The sequence below is a fragment of the Trachemys scripta genome, chromosome 7, assembly GCF_013100865.1.
Source record: "Trachemys scripta elegans isolate TJP31775 chromosome 7, CAS_Tse_1.0, whole genome shotgun sequence".
NCBI classification, from domain to species: domain Eukaryota; kingdom Metazoa; phylum Chordata; order Testudines; family Emydidae; genus Trachemys; species Trachemys scripta.
Window position 1 is genome coordinate 10,725,380 of NC_048304.1, and position 27,604 is coordinate 10,752,983.

Genomic DNA, 27,604 nt, shown 5'->3' on the forward strand with positions numbered 1-27,604 from the left:
TTAGAAGATGTTAAGCCAGCTATGTGGTTGCTGAATCAGAGTATACATGCTTTTATACATATTATGAAACTCACTTGTTGTGAGCTCACTGTCATTTTCAGAGATCAGAAAGAGTGCAGATTAATGGACAAACTCTCCTTGTATAAACATGCACAACATTAACGACTTCAGTGGAAGTTGCTCAGATGCATCTGAGGGGAGATTTTAGTCCCAAGTGTATATGTTAAGCAATACACCAAAAGGACCAGGCAACTGGATGACTACAGAGCACTAAAAGATAATACAGAACACACCAACAGGAATAGAAAGAGCATGAGTGATTAAATAAAAGCACACAAACCATTACTTCGAGAAAATCCAAAATCTTCCGAAGTATTGTTTCAAATGTGATTAGCCAAAAGTAAAACAAAAACGACTATGAATGATTTTTACTCTTAGATGACCAGTAACCAGAAATAGTTAATTAATCTAAGTAACCCAACCGTCTGATAAATACGAACAGTATAGACTTCTCAAGTGAAGAAATATACTGTGCATCAATATACACAGCCACCTCCAAGGCCCTGTCTACATTACAGTAAAAACCAAGACATAGAATCTGGCTCAAGCACAGTTCCGCTTTGCAGTGTAGATGGGAACCATAACAATGTTCCATAACTGGACTCAACAGTTGTGGTCTCACCCATACTTCAGTTTTTAATGAAACTAACAAGACCACGGGACATTCACTATCTTGTAGCCAGTTGACAAATTATAACCACAGTGTAAATGGGGCTTTAGTTGTTCTTTACACTATCAGTATGGAGCAATTATCCTTTAGAAGTGAAAAAATAAAAAGTGAATTGATATTAATCTAAGATGCAATATGTAAGGAAATACAGGAAAGTTATCTGAGGAAAGCTGCATATAAGATTAAGTATCACTGATAACATTTTCTAAATTTAACAAAATGTGAAAGAGGAAAATCATCATCCATTTGACAAAAAGCCAAGATATGCAATTTTGCTCCTCAAACAAAAAAAACCCCAACAAACTTAAGTACATATATACTCGTTCATAAGCCCAATTTTTTTAGTAGAAAAGGGAAGCACCAGAGAAGGGAGTCGACTTTGAACAGGTATAGAGAGGGAGAGATGGGACACAGCCCCTCCCTGCAACAGAGGGAGCAAGGAGAGGCAGTACAGCCAGCAGAGACAGAAAGGAAGAGGCGAGGCCAGAGTCTCTCCACTTCTGGCTACGCTGCTCTCCCCCCAACCTCCAAAGCAGCTGCGGTCGTGCTGCCCGGTCTGGCCCGCCGGAGCTTAATGGCAGAAGGGACGTATTCTAAGGCGTCCCCGGCCCCTCACTCTTCCTCAGATCTAGCACAGGCTGCCTTTGACAGTGAGACCAACAACCTGACCTCCCCCTTTCCATATGGAGGCCCTACATCAGTGAGGAAGAGCCGGAAGGAGACCTAAGACCTCATTCCATGGTGCTCCCTCTCTCCTCTCAGCAGCACCTCTAGAAAAGACCAGGCAGAAAGACTAGGGTCTCCCAGGCTCCTCCCCATGAGCATCTTCACAGCCTGGTAGACCCTTGGTACCACAGGAATCATTCAGTTTTGAAATCTCAACTCTGGATTCTACATTTCATTCCCTGATCTGTGTCCCTTACCCACCAAAGCTCCTTGGATACCCAACCTCCTTCTCAATGTTCACCCACCTTTCTCAGTCCTTTCCTTCCCTTTTACAAAATACACCAGCTTTTAATTCCCAGGCCATGGAGGGACCATTTTCAAGAGTGCGTGAAGGGATTGGGTCTTCAGTTTTCAAACAGGTATCACCAGCTGGGATGACAAAGCTGATTTAGAAAGGAAGATGATATTTTGAACTTCACTCCTATTGAAGAATTTTATATTGCTGCCCATCACCCTAGTATGAGCATCTTCCTTATAAAATCAATAGAAATAGTGAAGTTCCTACTTGACTTCACAGAGTCTCTGCCTCTCCTCCATTTTAGGGGTAAAAACTCTGCTTTTTTCCCCCTCATAAGAGGATTTTTTTAAACAAGGACAGTAGGAGAGTGATTATGAAGGGCAAGGTTTCATTTCTCTATTTAAATCAATATAACATAGGCATTAGGGAAGGAAGCATCTGCTGGTAATGGGCTAGCCATGTTCTGCCTATTTATTTATAATTAGTGTACTATCTGAGTGTCCTAAGGAATCCAGGACACCATCATGCCACCAAGGATCCACATTTGTTTTATTTAAGGCTTATAACTAAGGATGCATTTGTCACGGCGGTCACCGATTCCGTGACTTCTGCAGCACAACCTGTCTGACTTTTACTAAAAATACCCATTATTAAAATGTAGCCTTACTTATAACCACAGTATCGAAGTATCAGGATTACAGCTCTATATTTGTAACATGACATTCATGACCAATGCTTAGGGTCTTTTATGTTTTATGAAATAACCTAAAAGTCATAGTCTTTGTCATCCTACTCAGTGAACCTACTACTGAGCAAGATTCCATGATTAATTAACAAATCTGTCTCTATGTGGTCTCCTTTCAGTATAGTAAAATTTCATGTTTTTATACCTTTTAAAAATGTTACACAACATGGTTGTTTGCAGTGTAGCCACACTGGTCTCAGGGTATTAGAAAGAGAAGGTGGGTGAGGTAATATATTTTACTGGACCAAATCCTGTTGGGGAAAAACACAAGTTTTTGAGCTACACAAGAGTTTCTTCAGGTCTAAGAAAGATATTACCCATTCAACCTTGTTTTTCTTATACAATATTGTAGTTTTTATAATATTAAAGAATGAGTACTTGACTTCTTACAATTTCTATCAAAACAGCTTATTAGAAGATTGTGTGACATGACTTTTCTTTAAACTAAAATTATCAGATAATATCATGAATATTGAGATATTTTGCCAAGACAAACAACCCATCTAAAACTGTGATACCAAATCAAAACCATGTACACAACTTCTCATAACTGGTAGCACATGCACTTTCACAAGTCTAAATATAAAAGCAAAGCAGGACAATTAAGTAAGAACCAAATCAAACAAACATCTTACATCGTCCTCAGTAAGCTGCCAAACTTGAGGCTCTGGTAGACTGCCAATCGGAATGAGGTCCAAAGTTCAGGCCCTGTACTGAGAAAGCCCAAGTGCCAGTCCTGGAAAGTTCGACACCAGCACCCAGAGTCAGAGCATCCCAGTTGATTTTATCTTTATGGCATAACTAGTGTGAGGCACTCACTTAGGGTATATGCCTACACTTAATCCACTTCACCGAGATGTGGTAACTAGAATCCTTCCATTGACCTATCTACACGGTGTGTGTGTGTGTTTCACACCCCTGAGACACATAGCTATGCCAATATAAGTTTTCAGTGTAGACCAGGAGGATCTGTTAAACTCAATACAACTACCCACACCTAAGTTAAGCACATGAACATAATCTTTTCAGGGCCTTAAATAGCTGGGTCCCACAGCATTCACTGCCAACCTTTAAATGCAAATAGGGAGTCTTTACGGGTAGCCCTAACAGATGGATGTTACAGTAATCATGGCTGGAGGTAACAAAGACATGGATGCCATTCTGAGGCTTGCATTAAAGAAGTAAGGTCATAACCTCTTGGTAGTCACAAATGGAAAAAGGAACTATGCACCACCGCTACTTCCTGAGAATCTACGAGGAGTGATGGATCCCAACAGGATCCAGGGGCTATGAATCATGTCAGCGAACAGCAGGCAATTCCAATACAGAGTGTATTCCAGATGCAAATACTAAATTAAGAGAAGGGTTAAATCAAGCAAGACATATCAGATGTGCCTCTGGAGAGACTGCTCCTTACCAAATCAGTCTGTTCATTTGAGATGGTCTCCAAACCAAAAGAAAACTTTCAAAAACCTGAATCATCTATCCTCAAAGGAACAAACCTGCTACAGTACATATCCAAAATGAAAGGAGTCCGTTTTCCCATTTTGAGCAAGAAATGGCAACAGACCAACAAAGGTTAAATGAGGCAAGTTGTAAACTGTTCGTTAAAATGAGTTTGTGCTTTTAATTCCACCTCCCCACCCCCAAACAGTCACGAGTAGGGCTGCAGGTTTGTCACGGCATTAAAAAAGTCACGGATACCATACGTTTGTCCGTGCCTTTTTCTTGTGTCTATGATTTTAATAAACTCACCCTTCAGTGTTGGCTTCTGGCCTGTGGGGCTGGGCCTGGATTCCTGTTCCAGGTATTGCGACCTGGCACCAAGGGTCGCAGCGCTGCTCAGGTTTGGCCCAGCCACTCCTCCATCGTGACAGGAGCTGCCGCTGCAGGGCAGGCTCATTTTCAAGCCCCTGCAAGAGTCTCCCACCTCCGGGTCAGGACTCAGTATCTCCCCTCCCGCATAGCTCCACCACTTTAAATGGCACTCCCATGAGGTTACATGTCACTTTCCCCCATAGGGACTTTTACTAAATTTACCATGATTTTGATAAATTCCATGACAAATCTGCCCTTCTAAATCACGACTGAAAGTCATATGGAGTTTTCACTATGCTTACCTTCTATACATTCTTACACATAATTTTCTCCAGAAGTCCTTTCATCAGTGTGAATAAAATTCACAATACTGCACACTGCCTTACCTGTATTGGAATGAGAGCTTCAATTATTCTCATAAGGCAAGAGCAAAAGGCACTACAAAGTCTGTTTTCAGAATAGCATGATTTAAGGCTAGGAGCAGCCAAATTTTCTTTCATTCATGAAATATTTCACATAGCAGCTCAACGTGGTTAGAAACAATAGTTAATCTCCACCACTGTTCTATGCCAATACATATGGGAAGGGAGAGGTGGGGGGTGGGAGGGAGAGAAGTTCTGCTTTTCAAAAAATAAAACCATGATAGATTAAAAAAAAATAGGGGAGACCAAGGATCACTTCAACTATCTAACACATTGAAATTACAACTTCCCACATCTACATTAGGATTTTAAAATATTAGCCATCATGTTTTTTAAAAAGGCAACACCCAGCACTTTTTCCTGGTTAAGCCCTCAGAGGGACGACAACTCTGTAGCATTAGAGAGATGGGCACAGCAGATCACAAAGAGAATACAGAAGAACCTCGGAGATACGAACACTAGAGTTATGAACTGACATGGATGTAAGTTGGGGAGGGTGGGGGGGGGAGGGGGCAAGGTGTGTGTGTGTGGGGCACGCGGGGTCATGAGTCACTGCCCCCCCCCCTTGATTTTTGCAAGCACTGAGCTGCCCAGGATTTGCTCTACTCAGCCTGCCGGGAAAGGGGGCCCAAGCTGCACCTCCCTCACCCCCCGGCATGATTCCAGTTCACCCGGGTGGGGAGGAGAGGGGGTGGGACAGAGCCTCTTCTGCTGGGTGAGGGAGGGTGGCTGCTCCAGCTCACTGCCTCTGCAGCTGGACACTGCCTCCTGAATCCTAGTGCAGATCATCTTCCCCTTCTGTGTGTGCTGGGCGCCTTGCATGGCCACCATCCTATTTCCTGTACAACGCTGAATGCCAGCGATGGGGCAGGGCAAGTGAGGTGGGGTAGGATAGTTAGGTAGTGGGTTAGGATTAGCATTTTTCTTCTGCATAGTAAGTTTCAAAGCTGTGTGAAGTCAATGTTCAGTTGTAATCTTTTGAAAGAACCGTAACATTTTGTTCAGAGTTCCGAACAACCTCCATTCCCAAGATGTTCGTAACTCTGAGGTTCTGCTGTACTTCCAAATGTAATCTGTAGTTGCTAACAAAAGTGCAGGGAGAAGCATCCACCTTCTTTGCCATGTCTAGTATCCTGGCCAAATTCCAATTTGAGCAATTGAACTGTATTCTGCCTATCTATATTCCATCCTCCCCCCGCAGTTGCAATTCTATTCAACAGTCTTCGCTTCTTGTCCTAAGCGGTTGTGTAGGGACTTGCTTACGTGTGGCAATAGAATTCTCTGTGACCAGTTCAGTAACTCCTGTATATAAAGTTTGTAAAGTACGGAATGCTTTCGGAATGAGAAGATATACATACAGTGCAAGATTATTTCATAAGAATATCAGAGCGGCTAGACTGGGTCAGACCAATGGTCCATCTAGCCCAATACCCTGATTTCTGACAGTAGCCAATGCCAGGTGCTTCAGAGGGAATGAACAGAGGAGGTGATCCATCCCCTATCACCCATTCCCAGTTTCTGGCAAACAGACTAGGGGCACTTCAGAGCATGGGTTTGCATCCCTGCCCATCCTGGCTAATAGCCATTGATGGACTTATCCTCCATGAACTTATCAGTTCTTTTTTGAATCCTGTTATAGTCTTGGCTTTCACAACATCCTCTGGCAAAGAGTTCCATAAGTTGACTGTGCATTCTGTGAAGAAATACTTCCTTTTGTTTGTTTTAAACCTGCTGCCTATTAATTTCATTTGGTGACTCCTAGTTCCTGAATTATGAGGAGTAAATAACATTTCCTTATTTACTTTCTCCACACCAGTCATGATTTCATAGATCTTTATCATATTCCCCCCTTAGTCCTCTCTTTTCCAAGCTGAAAAGTCTCAGTCTTAGTCTTATTATTTCACAGTTAACTCACACTTCCTCCAGTTAATTAAGTACATCTACTACAGGACAGAAAGAATAGTTAAAAATCAGCACTTTCTATTTCATCTTTAGTTAAGCATACAGGATAAAGCACTTTCCCCCTATGTAACAGCTTAGAATACTCCACTAGGACACTGCTGAGCATAAAGTGTAAGAAATAAGTAAGAAGAAATTGGTACACTATACAAAAATTATACAGGTATTGAGAGTAAGGGGGGGCAGGCATCAGATAACAGCACAAATATATCCATCCTCTTCTCAATGATGAAAGACTGAATGCACAAGTCTTTCACCTCTTAAAAGAAAACCGAAGACACAGAAGGGATCTGAAACTCTTGGTGTTGTCATTATAAAAACTCTTCATGTCATTAAAAATGCAGTCTTCATATCAAAACTACTGTGGCTCACACACTACATGAAAAGATACATCATAGTTTATAATCAAATAGGATACCAGTTTTCCAGAAGTGTTACCTACATTTTTTTCTGCTGTTTTAAACAAACAGAAATGCTCTATCCAGGTTAGGATATGAACAGGGTTAAAGAGGAATTCAGAAACTAGGTAACAAGGAAAGAATCACCTTTCTTATGTGGCTCCTAAATCTGCAACGTGTGGTAATTTACAGACTGTATTAATTTCATATTGCAATGTCCTCGAAACAGCCAACGGGTCATGCAATTAAGGACAGTTCTGATTAGGCAAGAAAAAAAACTTTACAGAGTTTTTTTCATGTAACAAGTGTTCCCGTATTAATTCTAATTATTAGTACCATGTCAAAGCATTAGTCTTGAGGATTTAAAGGAATTGAAAATATCATTGACTAGAACTTCTATATTGTATCTAAAGAGAGAAAAGTTTTCTTACAACACAGACAAGTCTTACAAGTGCAAACATATATGTTCCGCACCCAAGTCTTTTGGGAAAGATGAGGAATAAGACAAGTGGCTCCAATATAAATCCCCAAAATGATGTCTGAACTGAATAATAAATAAATATATAAATAAATGGGCTATTTTAGATTTCTCAGATGAAAAACACAATAGAAAATGAAACCACCTGTAAAGCATCACCAGAATTAAAATACTGAACCACTATTGTTTTATTAAGCACACAACATTCTTTTAGAATCTGATATTTTAAGAAACTTGTGTCACAACTACAGCATTACTTACATTTCTCTGTAATAAAGATAGTAATTTAAAAAAGGCCTGCACTTTGCACATAACACAAGGAAATAACTGCACAACTGCAATCTTTGCACAGGCTCAGACTCATAAGGCAGCACAGGAACATTCCACAGAAACGTTTAAGTATAAAAGAGTAAGAATTATTTGGTTCTTGTATAAATATGTTTTACATGAGTGGATTTGTAAATGTTAAGCCATATGTCAGGAATCATTTACCATTCTGCAGGAGCTAACTGATATCCCACCTGAACACTCATCATGCTCAACTAACCCTTTGAGTGATATTCAAAAGAAGAGACAAGAATACAAGACACCAAAAATGGATCTGAAACTCTCTGCCACCGTCTTCAACTCAATCATGTAATCAATAAGCTACTATTTGGGCTATAAATCTAGTACTGAAACTCCAAATTGGTACTTTGCATAAGAACAGGGAAACATTAGGATGAGGTTTCTTGGGTTATTTTCACTTTTGTTTAAGCCTTCCAATTAAGTAAATGGTGAGAATTATTTAACAGCCCCCCCAAAAAACACAGCACTTTACTGCAGACTCATAATTTATGTCATCTTTCAAAAATCACTATGAAAATTTACTAGCCTGGACACAAATTTCACTTGCCTGCTATTGCCATGATTATGCAAAACTAATGAGATTTTACTTGCCCGTTTAAAAAAAAAAAAAAAAAAAAAAAAAAAAGTTGCTCTTGCCAGTGGAATTCAGCAAGGCTGTGATAGAATGAGGAGCTACCAGCAATTGGGATGACCATAATCAAATGTTCAGATTTACAATACAAATACGTAACAGATTTTAAATATTTCCTCAAATTTATGACTGTTTTTTAAGCTAAGTAAACCTTCTGAATCAAGAATCGGAACATGCTAATTATAGCAGTGTGCATTCCACAATATGGAGTACAAATGGGTCCAAAACCAAGCTTGCCTTATCACACAGGTTTCATGGAAGTTTGCAGAACTACTGCTAATGGCTAACACCATATGTCATTGTTTTAACTCAAACTCAGAACTGAAGTACCAATGGGATCCGTTACAACATTAACCATATCTGAAGTAGAGTAATATTTGAATTAACATGATTTACACAAATACTTTAAAACAACTTCTAATATGTTTTATACTCTGAATTCAAGTTTTAAAAGGGATATTGTCAAGGTTATATCACACCTTAATTTATCTGCACAGTTGTCCCATCTGGAAGCATTTGTCTCAAGGATTTCTGCCACTTCAAATAAGAAGGTTCAAGCTAATTTAAAATGCTTCAACTCCGTGTTTCTCCAGCCTAGTCTCGGAAGGTGACAGATTGTGTCCCTTTTGGAGGTGGGGCGACCCATACTTGTTCAGGGAGAGGAGCATATGCCAAAGAGGGATGGGAAAAGCTGCATGCTCTCATGTTTATCTCCTACTGCAAATGTGCTCCCATGGCTTCGGGTATAGCGGTGGATGGCTGCTTGAAAGCTGCCTGGCTTCCCTCCATGATCCCACAGCTGTCCCTATTACAGTGGGCTGCTGAAGAATTTCACATGTAAGCCGCAGGCTCTGACAGCAGCAGCCTGCCAAACTTTTCTCTGCTCCCACGGCGCTCATCTCAGTCATTAGAGCACATGCAGCCCAGCCATGAATGAATGGTACCAAGTCCCCACTACAAACAGCATGTTGCTGTCTGCTGAAAGGATAAGAAGGAGGAAGAGAAACAGAAATAGAGGGAAAAGATGGCAACACTATCATCCACAGGAAAAAGCTGTACGGGAAAAAGAAAAAGGTCAGGGGAGAGAGAGACTACTGAGAGAAAAAGGATAAATGCTGATAACTGTGCCAGAGAGCACAGTGAGAAGGGACATTGGGAATGGCAAACATTGTTTTATTATAGCAACTTTTGGGCAAGATGTGTTCTTCCCTAAACTCCCCATCATAAATGTTTCCTTATTTCCATAGCCTGTATTAAACATGTCACAAAACAAAATCCGTGTTTTTAAAAGTTTTGGAAGTATGGTCCTGGGTTACTCATGTCAAAACATACATGACATGACATACAAGTTTCAGTGTTCTAACATATTAAGTAGTACTGCTGTGATCCTTGAGAACTACTCCTACCCAAAAAAAGATGTGAAGACAATTTAACAGGATATAGTCTATAAAACCAACAGATAAGCAATAAAGCACGACAACCATGCCTGGATAAATATAACAAACGTTGGATGGGATTCTAAAGGAGTTACAATGATCCCTTCAAAATTACTTTATCAAGGTTACTAGGTCCACAATTTGACACTTTTGATAATATACATGTTTTCCAGATATGCATCACTTTTATTACTAAATTTAAGGATGGATTCAAATTATGAAATGTGGTGAATTTATTGTCCTAGACAATGAAATCTTTTTGATCAATGAAGTCAAGTACAACATTAACTCAAACTTCCCCACATACTTCCCTAACCATGTGCCTCAACCCTGACCCAAGGGACCACTTTTTAATTTCTCCCCATACCCACATTCTTAAATATTGGCCTGAAGTCAATGCTGTCAGTTGTGTCTGAAACAGCTTTTGAATCTGTCAGTGGTGGTCCCTGGCAGGAACATTAACTGGCTGTTCCATCCAGGTCAGTCACTCTTGGGAGATCCATGGTTAAAGGGACACACAACAGTAGAACGTCAGAGTTACGAACTGACTGGTCAACCACACACCTCATTTGGAACTGGAATTATGCACTCAGACAGAGACCAAAAAAAGCAAACACTGTACAATATAGTACTGTGTTAAACATGAACTACTAAAAAAATAAAGGGAAAATTTAAAAAAGATTTGACAAAGTACGGAACCTGTAGATGGTTAAAAAGCATCATTTTCCTTCTGAATAGTAAAGACTTTTGAAAGAACAACCATAACATTTTGTTCAGAATTACAAACATTTCAGAGTTACAAACAACCTCAATTCCCAAGGTGTTCATAACTCTGACGTTCTACTATATATACACACACATACGCACACACACACCCTCCCCTTTGGAGAAGCATGGATATTTCAAATATTTACATTTCTGCTTCCAATGAAGCTATTTAAATCATTATGTCACTACAGATACACCTGCTTCAATAATGGGTAGGTCTTGCTTAAAATGACAGAGAAATGAGCATGGAGATTGACTTGTGCTGTAATACTACATGGCAAGCTGGGATGCACTGGCAGATCACAGTAAAGTTTTACATTCACAAAATATTGGGACACCTTACGCATATAGATATGCAAAGGAGCACTGCCTTCAACCTATCATTCCTTGTTAAGCCCTAAATTCATCATAAACAAGTAAGACTGGAACGTCTATCTGTTCAAAAACAGATACACCAAACCATGTTTTCCTATTATACTTCCTACATCTCTTAGGATTCCATTTGAAAACTAAGTAAGAATCCAGCTATAAATAAGATGTTTTCTCTAGCCACGTCATATGCTACAAGTTTTACTCAAATGAAGGGCGTTTTGACTTTAGAGCAAGTGAAAATCTATTTAAGAGAGGATCAACGATAGATTTCATTTGATATGAAAACAAAGCTTCAGTCCTTCATGTAACAGTAATTTTATGAACAAAGTTCCAGTTTATAGTACAAAGGCAATTTGTGTCTCATACTTCTGGCACAATTTGTAAGGAAATTTGGTTTGTCAATGGTTATTTTAAGAGGAAAATTTACCACTCAAGACGTCAGTTTGCATCTTTCAAAAATGAAATGTGAGATTAAGAATTCCTGTAATTATCTTGATCAGCAGAAGACAATGCATAGCATACCTATGTATCCTGTATTTTCAAATTTGCACCAACACATTTAAGTACTATCAATATAGGTGCTGCTAGAACAGCTATTAGAAATACAGGACACCCTGCATTTCTACTTGCTAATTTTATTCTTAATGGGCTTGAGGATGTGGCCCAATGTTTGCTGAAAGTTTACAGGGAGCTACAGAGCGCATTGCTATGCTCAGCTGAAAACATTCCTATTTCTCTCTTCCTGCCCTTTAACTAGGGAACATCAGAAGAGATTTACTTCATAAACAATCAATTCCTCACTTACAGAGTCCTAATCCTAATTGTCCACATGTACCAAACAAACTGTCCAATAAGGAAAAACAATGATCTTCATAATTATAAATAACTTTATAAACAAAATTCGCACAACAAAGAACAATCCTACACAACAGAAAGCCAGGAATAATTAATTTAAGTATCAGCATTTTTGAGCACTCTCAGAAGTCAACTCCTGACTTATATTCAAGGTATTTGTCCAAGATGCAAAATTATCATTTTTAGGAAAAACTGCTTGCTTAAAGTGAGCCTAAGAAATAGAACATTAATTCTATTGTATTTGTCCAGCAGATTAAATATTTGCATATTTTACTTATCACTGCTACTTTGCCACTATTAATATGCCAAATATTTTAAATACATATGGCACATGAATGTATACCATTTTTAATCTCCTTCATTCTGGTGCATGCACTAAAGAAGAGGGGAAGCCAGCAAATTTCAGATTGAAGGTTTGTTTTCTTTTTAATTCTAAAAGTACATTTCTGGTGCTACATTCTGAAGTGGATAGTCTTGTTGAGAACTAACAGTTAAACTGTGAACTTGTGCCAGCTGTAAATCACTCCAACCATTCTGGCACCATCATTTAAAGTCATTTTCCATTTAAAGAGTCTCACATCAATGCCAGTATAGCCTTTCATTACCCATCCCACTTAATACCCGCAATCTCTCCACAGATCACTTGTTCAGTCTCCACTGACCAAGGAGTATACAGAGACTGATGTGTGGATTATTGGGATTCCTAATGCTTTCTTCCCCTGCTAGCTAAATGCTGAACACTTGGCAGTGTGCCTGACCCACAACACGTGTGGAATTGTCAGCCCAATACAATGTGTCATCTGGAGAGCCTCAGATTGAAGTAGAACTAAACGCCTGATTAGTAACAGCCTCAGGCTTCCAAAACTTCCAACTCTTAAAGTTTCAAATACTGGTAGGGGCATGAATATTTGGGTTTTTTCTCCCCTTTGTTTTATGGGACGGATGAAATAGATTGATAAGATCAAGAACAACATTGAGCCTTATATTGCTGTAACTTAAAGCATGTAAACACAAATATACTGCATTCAACTTTCATTTGTTTATTTCCTTTCCAACAGCGAAAAGGATCAAAATTTGGAAGTAAGAATTCTGTTTTAAAATTACTTTGTATGTAACTCATCTTCTTAATTGAATAATTATAGAAAAGATTCAATGGGATGATCTCAAAAATGGAATTCTGACTGAAATAGTTATCACTAACAGGATTAAGATGTAGCTATTTAAAAGTTCTTCATGATTTGACTGGGGGCTGAAGGAGATGGAAATCAGACACAAAAATTCGGAGTATAGGCACGGTCCCTGCCATTAAGAGTTTACAATTGAAAAGAACAGTCATACTAGGTCAGACCAATGGTCCATTTAGCCCATTATCCTGTCTTCAGACAGCTGCAAGTGCCAGACTCTTCAGAAGGAATGAAGAGAACAGGGCAATATTGCATGATTCATCCAGTCCCAGGTTCTAGCAGTCAGAGGTTTAGGGATACCCAGCGCATAGGTTTACATCCCTGACCATCTTGGCTCGTAGCCATTGGTGGACCTATCCTCCATGAATTAATCTAATTCTTTTTTTAGCCCAGTTATAGTTCTGGCCTTCACAACATCCCCTGGCAAGGCGTTCCACATGTTAACTGTGTGTTTTGTGAAGAAGTGCATCCTTTTGTTGGTTTTAAACCTGCTGCGTATTAATTTCATTGGGTGACCCCCTGATTCTTGTGTTATGTGAAGGAGTGAATAATACTTCCCTATTCACTTTCTCCGCTTTTCATGATTTTATGAACCTCTATCATAACCCCTTCTTTGTCATCTCTTTCTAAACTGAACTATCCAAGACAAGCACCTACAAGATCTCTATCAAGCATTCTTAAAACTACAATACCCACCTGCTGAAGTGAAAAAACAGATTGACAAGCCAGAAGAATACCCAGAAGTCACCTACTACAGGACAGGCCCAACAAAGAAAATAACAGAACGCCACTAGCCATCACCTTCAGTCCCCAACTACAACCTCTCCAGCGCATCATCAAGGATCTACAACCTATCTTGAAGGATGATCCCTCACTCTCACAGATTTTGGGAGACAGGCCAGTCCTCGCCTACAGACAGCCCCCCAACCTGAAGCGAATACTCACCAGCAACCACACATCACTGAACAAAAACACTAACCCAGGAATCTATCCTTGCAACAAAGCCCGATGCCAACTCTATCCACATATCTATTCAAGTGACATCATCATAGAACCTAATCACATCAGCCATGCCATCAGGGGCTCGTTCACCTGCACATCTACCAATGTGATATATGCCATCATGTGCCAGCAATGCCCCTCTGCCATGTACATTGGCCATACTGGACAGTCTCTACACAAAAGAATAAATGGACACAAATCTGACATCAGGAATCATAACGTTCAAAAACCAGTAGGAGAACACTTTAACTTCTCTGGTCACTCAGTAACAGACTTAAAGATGGCAATCTTGCAACAGAAAAGCTTCAAAAACAGACTCCGAGAAACTGCTGAACTTGAATTAATACGCAAACTAGATACCATCAATTTAGGCTTGAATAGAGACTGGGAATGGCTGAGCCTGAATCTATTTCCCCATATTAAGTATCCACACACCTTCTTATCAAACTGTCTGAAATAGGCCATCTTGATTATCACTACGAAAGTTTTTTTTATCTTGCTGATAACTGCTCATCTTAATTAATTAGCCTCTTAGAGTTGGTAGGGCAACTCCCACCTTTTCATGTTCTCTGTATGCGTGTATATAATCTCCTTACTAGATGTCCATTCTATGCATCTGATGAAGTGGGCTATAGCCCACGAAAGCTTATGTTCAAATAAATTTGATAGTCTCTAAGGTGCCACAATTACTCCTGTTCTTTTAACTTATTTACGTTGCCTCTTATATTAATTGCTTTCTGGGATTGGATAGCAAATCACTTAATTTTTACTAACTTCCTGGAAATTGTGATGGTCTAGAAACAGTAACAAGTTCTTGCTGTATTATTTATTAATGAATCACATTGGATCTGATCCAGTGACCTACTAAGCACCTCCCAAGAGGTACTGCATGCCCTAGCTCGTACTAACCTCAGGTAGATTGGGGAGTTCTTAGCAATTTACATGTCTCATCCTAGTTTCAGGATAAACATACAAATTCATAAAGTAAATAAACTGAAAAGACTAGAAAAAACATTTTCTCACTAACTTCTTAGTGTTAATGGTCTGGGTGCCCTTTTTAACAATCGCAGGTACAATTTTTTCATACAAATGTGATTTTCATGCTAGTGGCACCCCTTTAAGTAAATTAGTAATTATTGCTCAATTTTCAAGTACAATAGGAAAGTTTACTTTCCGTATGAGTTTCCTCAAGAGAAAAATAGTCTGCAAGTGATATAGCTACACAAGAAAAATGCCTGGAAATGAACATTATGGTACAAATGCAAGAGTTCAAATGCTTTTTTCTGTACATCATTCCTAATAAAAAACAACAAAGCATTTTATAAACACACTCTACGTAGGAGCAAAGTTTTACTTTGTTTCTGTTTATTCCATAGTTTCACTTTTTATTCAGCCTCTTTCCTCCCCTGTTGCAGTAAGAAGCCACACTGCTAGCTGAAACACAAGGCAGATTGCTTTATCCAAAAACAAGTACCACTCTCAATGGATTGATCACTCCATACCATTGGGCTCACCTAACACAAGACTCTTTAAAACTCAGGCAGCTACTCCCCTTTGACCATGTTTACAGGTTCAAATGTTTTTTAAGGAGAAGAGGGCAAATTATTTTCAATTCAAAATGTGCAATTATACAAACTAAAAAAATTTTTTAACAGCTTCTGTTTAATTTCGTTCCCCTGACACACACAGCACTTAGTCTGAATTAGTCTTGTACTATAGAATTTAAACTTTAAATACTACTTAGAAAGTTGAATCTGCATTCAAGACTTAAAGCAGGAAAAGACTTCTAAGTATTACAAAACCTTACACCATTGGCAAACATTTTCCCAAAGATCCTTTATTCGCTCTCATATGAACTAAATGTTGGATATGAATTGTATGTCTTCAGATATTGAAAAGTACACCTCAGTGATGTGTTGTGTGCGCTCAGTAACACCCTGATCCTGCACACACTTACCCATATACTTAACTTGATTCATGAGTAGGTCCACTGATTTCAGTGGGGCTATTCATATTTAAACAATTGTGTGTTCGCAGGATCAGGGCTTACATTGAGAGTAAGGTTTAAAAAAAAAAAAAAAGCTAGGTAGAGCCAAAACAGTTACTGCAAATTTGTCCGGCTGTAGCTTGGCTAATGAGCATTACTCCTAATATGCAACATCATAGCTATTCTAATGCTGTAGCCTTTCCATGCACAGATGATCATTATTGTAGAACAACTTTAAGTGCATCCCCTCAGATGTCAGGCCTTGTGGCTTTACCTATCCTAGGGCAGAATTCCACAGTTTCCCACTCTTAGATTGAGCCCTCAGCTACAGTACCTTGTGTATCAGCCATGCTTACGCATCAGATCCAACTCAGCTCAGCACCTGCAATTTTTCCCTTTGGGAATCTGTAAGCAGTGACAGATGCAGTAATTAGACCGCTTTTAAAAGCCAACTATTGTTTATTTTAAAAGTAGGAACAAACCCACACCTATTCTACCTAAAGCCCTACCATTCTGAGTTGAAGATGTAGGCAGGCCTATCTTCTTCAGATATCCCCAGCTAGTGCCTGTGTGTCGGTTTGGTTCTACTGAAGAACTTCTCCACTCTCTTGAGAGAGTTAGTTCCTTTTACCCAGCAAAAGTTCCTTTAAACTTTCAAGCTCTCACACGTTGACCCTGCTTGTCAAAACCAGTTCTGTAAATGGGCTGGATCTAGGTGGTAGAATCTTCAAAAACAACATTTTGGGCATTCTCTCTTAACAACCTGTAAGTGTTTACTGAGGGATGGCATACCTTGAGCCATCGTTTCCCTTTCTGCTTGTTATTCCTGACAACCCCCTATTACTAAACTAACATGCACACAGTAAACATCACAATAATCATGTCATCATGCTATGCTCAAATTATTTCAGAGCAGCTTCAATTCCATTACAAGCTGAAATAGTTGCAGCTCAAACTCATGTTCCCCTCTGGCCTAAACCAGAATTAACACATGGGGATTTAAAAAAAAAGGATTAATGAGGTAACACTGCATTGGAGGGATAGAGGTAACTTGAAATCTAGTCAATTTTAAAGAATTAGTTAAAGTAGTTTTCCATGTTACACCTACCAGAGTCCTCCATGCTGATTTTTGTGCTTTTACCATCATATATTCCACATTCTTGGATGCTTCTCTCTCCCTAATTTGTGAGTCTTTCATGCAGCATCAGAGTGCAGCAGACTACAGTAACTCCCCACTTAACAAAAAGAACAGGAGTACTTGTGGCACCTTAGAGACTAACAAATTTATTAGAGCATAAGCTTTCGTGGGCTATAGCCCACTTCTTCGGATGCATATAGAGTGGAACATATATTGAGGAGATATATATACACACACACACACACACACACACACACACACAGAGAGCATGAATAGGTGGGAGTTGTCTTACCAACTCTGAGAGGCCAATTAAGTAAGAGAAAAAAACTTTTGAAGTGATAATCAAGATAGCCTAGTACAGACAGTTTGATAAGAAGTGTGAGTATATTTACAAGGGGAGATAGATTCAATGTTTGTAATCGCTCAGCCATTCCCAGTCCTTATTCAATCCTGAGTTGATTGTATCTAGTTTGCATATCAATTCAGGCTCATCAGTCTCTCCCTGGAGTCTGTTTTTGAAGTTCTTCTGTTGTAATATAGCCACCCGCAGGTCTGTCATTGAATGACCAGACAGGTTAAAGTGTTCTCCCACTGGTTTTTGAGTATTAGGATTCCTGATGTCAGATTTGTGTCCATTAATTCTTTTGCGTAGAGACTGTCCGGTTTGGCCAATGTACATGGCAGAGGGGCATTGCTGGCACATGATGGCATATATTACATTGGTAGATGTGCAGGTGAACGAGCCCCTGATGGTATGGCTGAGGTGATTAGGTCCTATGATGATGTCACTTGAATAGCTATGTGGATAGAGTTGGCATTGGGCTTTGTTACAAGGATAGATTCCTGGGTCAGTGTTTTTGTTCAGTGATGTGTGGTTGCTGGTGAGTATTTGCTTTAGGTTGGGGGGTTGTCTGTAAGTGAGGACAGGTCTGTCTCCCAAGATCTGTGAGAGTAAAGGATCATCTTTCAGGATAGGTTGTAGATCTCTGATGATGCGCTGGAGAGGTTTTAGTTGGGGGCTGAAGGTGACAGCTAGTGGTGTTCTGTTATTTTCTTTGTTGGGCCTGTCTTGTAGGAGGTGACTTCTGGGTACTCGTCTGGCTCTGTCAATCTGTTTTTTCACTTCAGCAGGTGGGTATTGTAGTTTTAAGAATGCTTGATAGAGAGCTTGTAGGTGCTTGTCTCTATCTGAGGGATTGGAGCAAATGCGGTTATATCTTAGAGCTTGGCTGTAGACAATGGATCGTGTGGTGTGTCCTGGATGGAAGCTGGAGGCATGTAGGTAAGTGTAGCGATCAGTAGGTTTCCGGTATAGGGTGGTATTTATGTGACCATCGCTTAATGTCTTCTCGCTTAATGTTGTTTCGATCTTACGTCCCTGCTCAATTACAGAACATGCTCCATTTAAAGTTGTGTAATGCTTCCCTATAACGTCGTTTGGCTGCCTGCTTTGTTCACAGCTGGCAGCCCCCCTATCAGCTCCCCTACACGCCCCCACAGCGCCTCCTGCCCACTGCAGACCCCGCAGATCAGCATCTTCCAGATGGCTTGCGGCGTTCAGGAGGCAGAGGGTAGGAGCGAGGACTCGGCACAAAGGCTCCCCCTCCCGCCTGCCTCCTGAACGCCGTAAGCCAGATGATTGCCGTGGGCAGGAGGGAGGACGCGGTGTGCGGAGTAAAGGGGGAGGAAGAAGAGGTGGGTTGAGGATGGGGGGCTTGGGGGAAAGGGTGGCGTGGTGTTTGAAGAGTAGGGGAAGCTGCCGCTGCTGCTGCGCAACATGCTTCTCCTAGCTTACAGCACCTTCAGCCTCTTTACCTGCCTCATTGCCTCCAGTGCCAGTGGGCTGTGTCTGTGTGGGGTAAGGCAGGGGCACCTCCCAACTATAGTACTGTATTGTACGTCAAAAAAAAATTTCCCTGGAACCTCCCCACCCCCCCATTTACATTCATTCTTATGGGGAAATTGGATTCGCTTAACATCGTTTCACTTAGTCACATTTTTCAGGAATATAACTACGTTAAGTGAGGAGTTACTGTATATACAAGTGCAGTCAAAATCCACAATAAAGTAGCCTAAATCTTGGGTGTTACTCAGAATAAGTGGTTTGGGGGGGGGGGGGGGGAGTGTCAGATAGGTGTGTAACTTAAAGGTAATCTCAAATGACATATGCATTTTCATGAAATATCTGAAAGTTAAAACAGTACACTTATAGCAAGAACAAACTTTAGAGATGACCTTTACAAAATGCCTCAATAATACTGTAATTAACTCCACGGGACAACTGAAGTCTGCCCACATGGAGCTCATTGCACGATCAGCACCTAAGTCTTTCACAAAGTCACTGTTATCCACCACTTCATAACAACAAGTATCACACTGGGTTCCCAGTTTTAAGAATTTATTCATGTTTGTCCAATGCTTGCCTCACAGATTTGAGAAGACATACTCCCTAATCGATGCCTCCCTGAGTAAGGAAAACAATTGGATTACTGTTTTAAATAACTGGTGTACTTCACGAGACAGACCGGAACATCTAATATGCATAGACTCTTCCATCCTTCCATTCATTCCCTAGAAGTATTTCACCCAAAATGACACATACCCAAAGGACACTAGTTGATTACAACTATCATGTATTAATGATAGTTGAAAACTTTGCTACAAACTTGAAAACTTTGGATCATTTATTCTCTTTTAGCTCATTCCAGTGAGACAGTTATTCCTATCATCATGTTTTTTCAGATCTTAAAGGAACAATGTGCCAAATTCTTCAGTGTGATTAAAGTATTTTAACCCTGTATTCATACACTCCAATAGACTAAATAGATACAAAAACAATTCTGCTCACTGGGAAGAGATTGCTCAGCAATGATTTACAAACCATATGGAAGTTAGCCTGTAAGTATGTTTTAGATAAAGACTGGGGATTTTTCTATCAAAGTAATACATGCTGAAGATGGAGACCTTTGCTATCCAAGTGGCATTCAGAAATTTGTGAATGTGTATATTCACAAGATATTTCTAAGTCAGTTTAAAATGGTTAAGAACATAAGAACGGCCATATTCTTGTGTAGAAAGAATAGTAAATATGGCAGGCGACCAGCTTGGCTAAACAGTGAAATCCTTGCTGATCTTAAATGCAAAAAAGAGGCTTATAAGAAGTGGAAGATTGGACAAATGACCAGGGAGGAGTATAAAAATATTGCTCAGGCATGCAGGAGTGAAATCAGGAAGGCCAAATCACACTTGGAGTTGCAGTTAGCAAGAGATGTTAAGAGTAACAAGAAGGGTTTCTTCAGGTATGTTAGCAACAAGAAGAAAATCAAGGAAAGTGTGGGCCCCTTACTGAATGAGGGAGGCAACCTAGTGACAGAGGATGTGGAAAAAGCTAATGTACTCAATGATTTTTTTGCCTCTGTCTTCACGCACAAGGTCAGCTCCCAGATTGCTGCACTGGGCAGTACAGCATGGGGAGAAGGTGACCAACCCTCTGTGGAGAAAGAAGTGGTTCAGGACTATTTAGAAAAACTGGACGTGCACAAGTCCATGGGGCCGGATGCGCTGCATCCGAGGGTGCTAAAAGAGTTGGCGGCTGAGATTGCAGAGCCATTAGCCATTATTTTTGAAAACTCATGGCGATCGGGGGAGGTCCCAGATGACTGGAAAAAGGCTAATGTAGTGCCCATCTTTAAAAAAGGGAAGAAGGAGGATCCGGGGAACTACAGGCCAGTCAGCCTCACCTCAGTCCCTGGAAAAATCATGGAGCAGGTCCTCAAGGAATCAATTATGAAACATTTAGAGGAGAGGAAAGTGATCAGGAACAGTCAGCATGGATTCACCAAGGGGAAGTCGTGCCTGACTAACCTAATTGCCTTCTATGATGAGATAACTGGCTCTGTGGATGAGGGGAAAGCAGTGGATGTGTTATTTCTTGACTTTAGCAAAGCTTTTGATACGGTCTCCCACAGTATTCTTGCCACCAAGTTAAAGAAGTATGGGCTGGATGAATGGACTGTAAGGTGGATAGAAAGCTGGCTAGATCGTCGGGCTCAACGGGTAGTGATCAATGGCTCCATGTCAAGTTGGCAGCCGGTTTCAAGTGGAGTGCCCCAAGGGTCGGTCCTGGGGCCGGTTTTGTTTAATATCTTTATTAATGATCTGGAGGATGGTGTGGACTGCACTCTCAGCAAGTTTGCAGATGACACTAAACTAGGAGGCGTGGTAGATACACTAGAGGGTAGGGATCGGATACAGAGGGACCTAGACAAATTAGAGGATTGGGCAGAAAAAAACCTGATGAGGTTCAACAAGGACAAGTGCAGAGTCCTGCACTTAGGACGGAAGAATCCCATGCACTGCTACAGACTAGGGACCGAATGGCTAGGTAGCAGTTCTGCTGAAAAGGACCTAGGGGTCACAGTGGACGAGAAGCTGGATATGAGTCAACAGTGTGCTCTTGTTGCCAAGAAGGCTAACGGCATTTTGGGCTGTATAAGTAGGGGCATTGCCAGCAGATCGAGGAACGTGATCGTTCCCCTTTATTCGACATTGGTGAGGCCTCATCTGGAATACTGTGTCCAGTTTTGGGCCCCACACTACAAGAAGGATGTGGAAAAATTGGAAAGAGTCCAGCGGAGGGCAACAAAAATGATTAGGGGTCTGGAGCACATGACTTATGAGGAGAGGCTGAGGGAACTGGGATTGTTTAGTCTCCAGAAGAGAAGAATGAGGGGGGATTTGATAGCAGCCTTCAACTACCTGAAGGGGGGTTCCAAAGAGGATGGAGCTCGGCTGTTCTCAGTGGTGGCAGATGACAGAACAAGGAGCAATGGTCTCAAGTTGCAGTGGGGGAGGTCCAGGTTGGATATCAGGAAAAACTATTTCACTAGGAGGGTGGTGAAACACTGGAATGCGTTACCTAGGGAGGTGGTGGAGTCTCCTTCCTTGGAGGTTTTTAAGGCCCGGCTTGACAAAGCCCTGGCTGGGATGATTTAGCTGGGAATTGGTCCTGCTTTGAGCAGGGGGTTGGACTAGATGACCTCTTGAGGTCCCTTCCAACTCTGATATTCTATGATTCTATGATTCTATACTGAGTCAGACCAAAGGTCCATCTAGCCCAGTATCCTGTCTACCGACAGTGGCCAATGCCAGGTGCCCCAGAGAGAGTGAACCTAACAGGTAATGATCAAGGGATCTCTCTCCTGCCATCCATTTCCACCCTCTGACAAAGAGTCTAGGGACACCATTCCTTACCCATCCTGGCTAATAGCCATTAATGGATTTAACCTCCATGAATTTATCCAGTTCTCTTTTAAATGCTGTTATAGTCCTAACACAAATCTTTCCCAAAAAACACTTAAAATGATGTATGTTCTCCATCTTAAAGTTTTAAGCTCTGATTTTTAGCTCTCATTATGTCCTAATTATGACAATCTAACTGCTTAGGCAGGCCCCAATTTTAATCACGGATTTTAAGAAAATGAACAAGGAATGTGGTGTCAAGTTCAGGGCAATTGTACCAATATTTCCCGCCAGTGGTTCAGCAAAAGAACCCAGTCTCTGGCTTTCAACTCCCCAGCTGTTGCCTCTCTTGGGTGGAGGCACATCTCACTCCCTTCTGACCAGGATGTGTCCTTGCTGAGCAGTTCCCTGCCTTCACTGTGTTAGTCCCAGCAAAGACAATCTGCCTAAACAGACCAACTTGCTTTCTCTTCAGAGACTGATACCAGAGTGATCGAGTGATTGCTACAGATATAAATCATCACACAGTTCTTTCTAAGCAAGCCTATTTTATTCTTAAGATAAAAAGCAGAGAAAACATTAAAAACAATAAAAGAACCTACACATGTGCTTAATAAGCTTACTCTAACATCGTTTCTGGCAAAAGCAGTCTTTCAACACTCTACCCTAGGGTTTTCCTTGTGGCTACAAATACACCACAGCTTCAGCTCAGAACAGGCACCCAGTCTTATGGTACCTCATTAGGTCAAAACCCACCAATCCGTCCCTATGGATTGAGACACTCTGTGGACTACTAGAGGATCTATCAAATGTGTGTGGGGGTGGGTGATATGGGGATTCAGGAAGGCGGCCCTGAGTCTCAGGCTATTTATCCCAAAGTCTTTTCTTCTGTTGATTTCTAGAGAATCCTGTTTGAACTACTATATGCAAACCTCCCCATTGATGGGTGGGTGGGGGGGGCTTCAAAGGGTGACAACTGGAAGAACTACATTAGCATATAACCCCTCCCCCTTGAGAAACTCCCTTAATCTTAAAAATTCACATTGTTTCAAAAGGTCCTTTGAAGATCCTTACAATACTTTCCAGAGATTGCATTAATCTTGGCTTCTTGCTATAGAAGTTCCATATAATTTCACAATAGTGCATAAATATTTGCATTTTAATACAATGAACTCCAAAGATGTTAAAACTAATTCAGAAGGTTTAACTTAATTCAATAAAGTTCATTCAGAATATTGTTAGTCTGTCACATGTGGCTCCAAGTGCTTGATTTAACTCCTCCTTTAGTCTTTCCTTTGACTTTAATGAGAGCTGGATGGACCCTTGTATCCCCATGTTTTATTTGGTTACTCGGGACCTGATGTTCACATATAAACAATGCTGGGGGCATTAAAAATACTTGGGTTACAACAACCTGTTAACAATACTGGAGCACATGCTTTAAAGTTGGAATATAAATTGACGGAGGAATGTTCCATCTTTTAGTTCCGATGAAGTCTGGATCCACTTTGAGTGTATGTACTTGTACTGATTTCAGAGTAGCAGCCGTGTTAGTCTGTATCCGCAAGAGACTAAGGTGCCACAAGTACTCCTGTTCTTTGTACTGATAAGTGATTCTAGGCTCTTGTTAATATTTCTTGTTTTATACCACATTTCATTTCTAATCTCTGTTGTGAACACATAAAAGGACAGTAATACATTTACTTACATGGGAAATGAAAGGGGAAAACCCTGGCTTTTCTAAACGCTTGTGATAGATATTGGTAATATTAAGTAATCTGTAGACAAACTAACAGTCCTTTGGGTACATGTCATTTTGAGTGAAGTACTTCCAGGAAACCAATGGAAGGACAGAAGCGTCTATGAATATCAGGCGTGCCTGTCTGCTTCATGAAGTGAGTCAATTATTTAAAACAGTAATCCAATTGTTTTCCTTACTCAAGGAGGCACAGATTAGGGTGTGTCTCTTATCATATGTGGGAAGCAAAGTATAAAATGCTCTCAAGTGGGAGCAAAATGTAGGAGGGAAAATAAATCACCCCTGGGAAGTACTAGTTGTGACAAGAAATATCTTCACTTTAATCCTTGTCTAGTCTGGAAACAAAAAATCTTTTGCTCTTAACCACACAACATGCAACAAATCTTCCTAATACATCTGTTTCCTAACAACCAGAATTTAGATGTGCATCCAATTTTCAGTTTAACTTTACAGAGGTATCATCAGTTTAATTTTATTTTAAGTAGTGGCCCCACGTATTGCTGTGGATTATCCATCACCGTCTCCTGAAAAGATCTCCAGACTCTACTGGCAGAGCAAAGCTGATGATCAACAGCTGCCACTTCAACTGCTGAGTTCAGCCAACAAGCTACTTGTGAATTCAACAGCCAGAACAAATTTTATTGATCACTTTTAGTGCTCTCTCTTTTACCAGAGAATATACAGGCATGGTCAGGTTCTTGCTAAGATACACAAGCAGGAAAGCACAAAGGAAACAAGTGGCTCAGAGAGTCCTTTTTTGGTGCTTGAAATGTTCTTTAATAAGTATTCCATTTTTGCCATCAATCTCATAAAAACTGAAAGATTGAGATTATGCATCATTTTGAAAAGAATAAAGATGGGATACATGCTAGTTTAAGAAAATAATTTAATTCCTAAAATGCTGTAAGTAATCAAAACAAATATATATACACACACACAATTTCATAAAAAGATAAAATATATATTGTGCATTTGTAGGATTATGTTAAATTTTCCACTCTAAATACCATCTTTCCCCTCACTTATTTCTCAGAATGCAGGATACAGGATGGGAAATAGAAGAGTTTACACCCCTTTTCATGAACAATTCAAAGAGTTGATATCACACTCTGTTCTGTGTCACTCATTGCAAATCAAGAACCACTTTCATTAAAGCCCTTCCCCGTTCAACGTTTTCCCCCTGCAGAACTTTAATGTCAGTGATAGTCGCTGCCTGACTTTTTTTTAAATCTATTTAACATTTTTATATTAAACCAATTACACAAGTTGTGAAAACTACAGTAGATAGTGATAATTTCAACAACAAAGATTATGCATCATTTCAAATAACTGAGATCCTCTCAAAAAGGCTAAAATAAACAACCTGTCCCCCAAAGATTTTCAAAGTCTGCAGTCAATAAGTGTTGGTTTCAGAAGTTTGTAAAACCTGGGTGGCGCCCCAAGGACACCCCATATTTTTGTGTTTACGGTTATTACTGAACCTGAAGTACAAAAGACCGTACCTATTAATTACTTGCACTGTAGCAGTACCCAAGGATGCCAACCATAATCAGTGCTACACTGTGTTAAGTGCTTTACCAACAAATAGAATATACAGTCCTTGCCCAGAAGAGCTTCCAATTTAAGGGACTGTCTACACACAAATTCAGAAAATTTAAGGTGAATCAAATAAATAAAGGTGTGAAATTGAAAAATTTCTTCAATCAAGATCATAGAGCACCAAATAATGGAAGCGGGATGCGATGTGATGTCTGATATCCTGGCCAACATTAGGGACCTACAGAGCTAAAACCATGAGTAAGGCTAAGATTTAGTCATGGATATTTTTAGTAAAAGTCATGGATAGGTCACGGGCCATGAATTTTTACCATAAATACCCCAACTAAATCTTAGCTCCTCCTGGGGCCCCACGGCACCACTGCTGCCCCAGGGAAGGAGGGGTCCGCTGTTGCTCCAGACAGAGGGGATGGGGGGCTGCCCGAGGCGCCGCTGCTCTGGGGCTGTCCTCAGGACCGCTGCTCCTCAGGCAGCTCCAGGGCCAGCAGCGGCCTGGTGCGGCTGTGGAAGTCATGGAGGTCCCAGAAAGTCACAGAATCCGGGACTTCCGTGACCGACTCGCAGCTTCAACCAGGAGCTAAAAACAACGAGGGGCTGTTACGTAACTCGTATCATCATTTGTCTGAAGCACAAATGGGGACATGTACCGTGCACAGACCAGAGGGTTATACATTTCCTCTAGACAGAAAAAATTCGTCTTCACCATCCAAGGCACGTAGCAGTTTGAATCCTGGACAAGCCCCCACTTATGGACGCACAGAGGGCCATGCAACACACACTGAACAGTGGATTACACTAGTTTGCCTGAAGCCATAGCACAGAAAAAAGCTGTATAAGTTTCTCAAGTTAGTTCTTTTGAAACGTAGCAATTCCTTTTCTAATGATCTTCCACTTGGAAAATTCTGAAATCTAATCAAACCAAGTATCAGCTGCAATATTAAATATATTAATATCCACCTTTGAAATAGAGACATTGGGCTTGTATGCCAGCACAAACCTTCTTTCAGTTGACTACAGAAGAAGACTCTTTAGAAGATGATGTTCAGAGGCATTCAAGCAGCTGTTTAACCTCATTCAATTACTTTTCCTCCCTTCCCTCAGAACTACAGCTGCATCTGATAATTTTTGTTGACCAACAATAATCTTGGAGAACACACATGGATGACATCCACCCACTTGGTTTGATGCTTATTAAGAATTCAGATCTGAGAATCGTTAGCACTACCTACCAAAAGCTGGGTGTCTCTATGGAGGCTATGGTCTTTCCAGACATTAGAGCTTGTCAAACGGCGGAAATTTCTTTGCTAATTTTCAGCATCTCTGAACAAAGCAGATTATTCACAAGGTAGATAAAATGTTGACCAAGTTTTTATTAATGCTCCATTAAAGAACGGTGCTGTACAATTTCTTCAAAACTCCTAAACAAAACAGGCAACACAAGTAGCAGCCGGAAAAAGTAGATCATATTGTAATGAACTGAAGGGTTTACTTTCTGCAAAGAGGATGCAGAATCCTGCTTGTGGGGGCAGCAATTAGAAATTGTAGCAATAGCATCAGCAAAAAGCAGATTTAACAAGCAAGGTGAGAATATCCATCCCTGCTTGACACCTGTTTCGAATGGAAAGGCATTTTAAAAGACAATTGTAAAAGATTCTTCCAGATTTATCCTGGTGGAATAACAGATGATGGTACAAACTTATCCAAGCAGCTGAGTGTCCTGAAGAGCTACCACAGTGCCTCTATTAATACCACCAAAGGCCTCTGTTAACTCAGTAAAAAGCCATGGCTAGTGGTTGGTCTTGTTCACATGCC

At 40.5% G+C, this 27,604-nt stretch overlaps 1 protein-coding gene across 2 annotated transcripts in view; it reads right to left on the minus strand.

The window, feature by feature from the left end:
* Positions 1-27,604, minus strand: part of RYBP (RING1 and YY1 binding protein) — a 71,589-nt gene that overhangs the window by 18,147 nt on the left and 25,838 nt on the right. Inside the window, exon 2 of one of the 2 annotated variants that reach the window (XM_034776406.1) lies at positions 4,560-4,643. The exons of the other annotated variant lie outside the window; for it this stretch is intronic. Coding sequence (XP_034632297.1) covers positions 4,560-4,570 — 11 coding nt within the window. The 5' untranslated portion in view covers positions 4,571-4,643. The remainder of the gene's footprint in view (positions 1-4,559; positions 4,644-27,604) is intronic. 2 annotated transcript variants of the gene reach the window in all.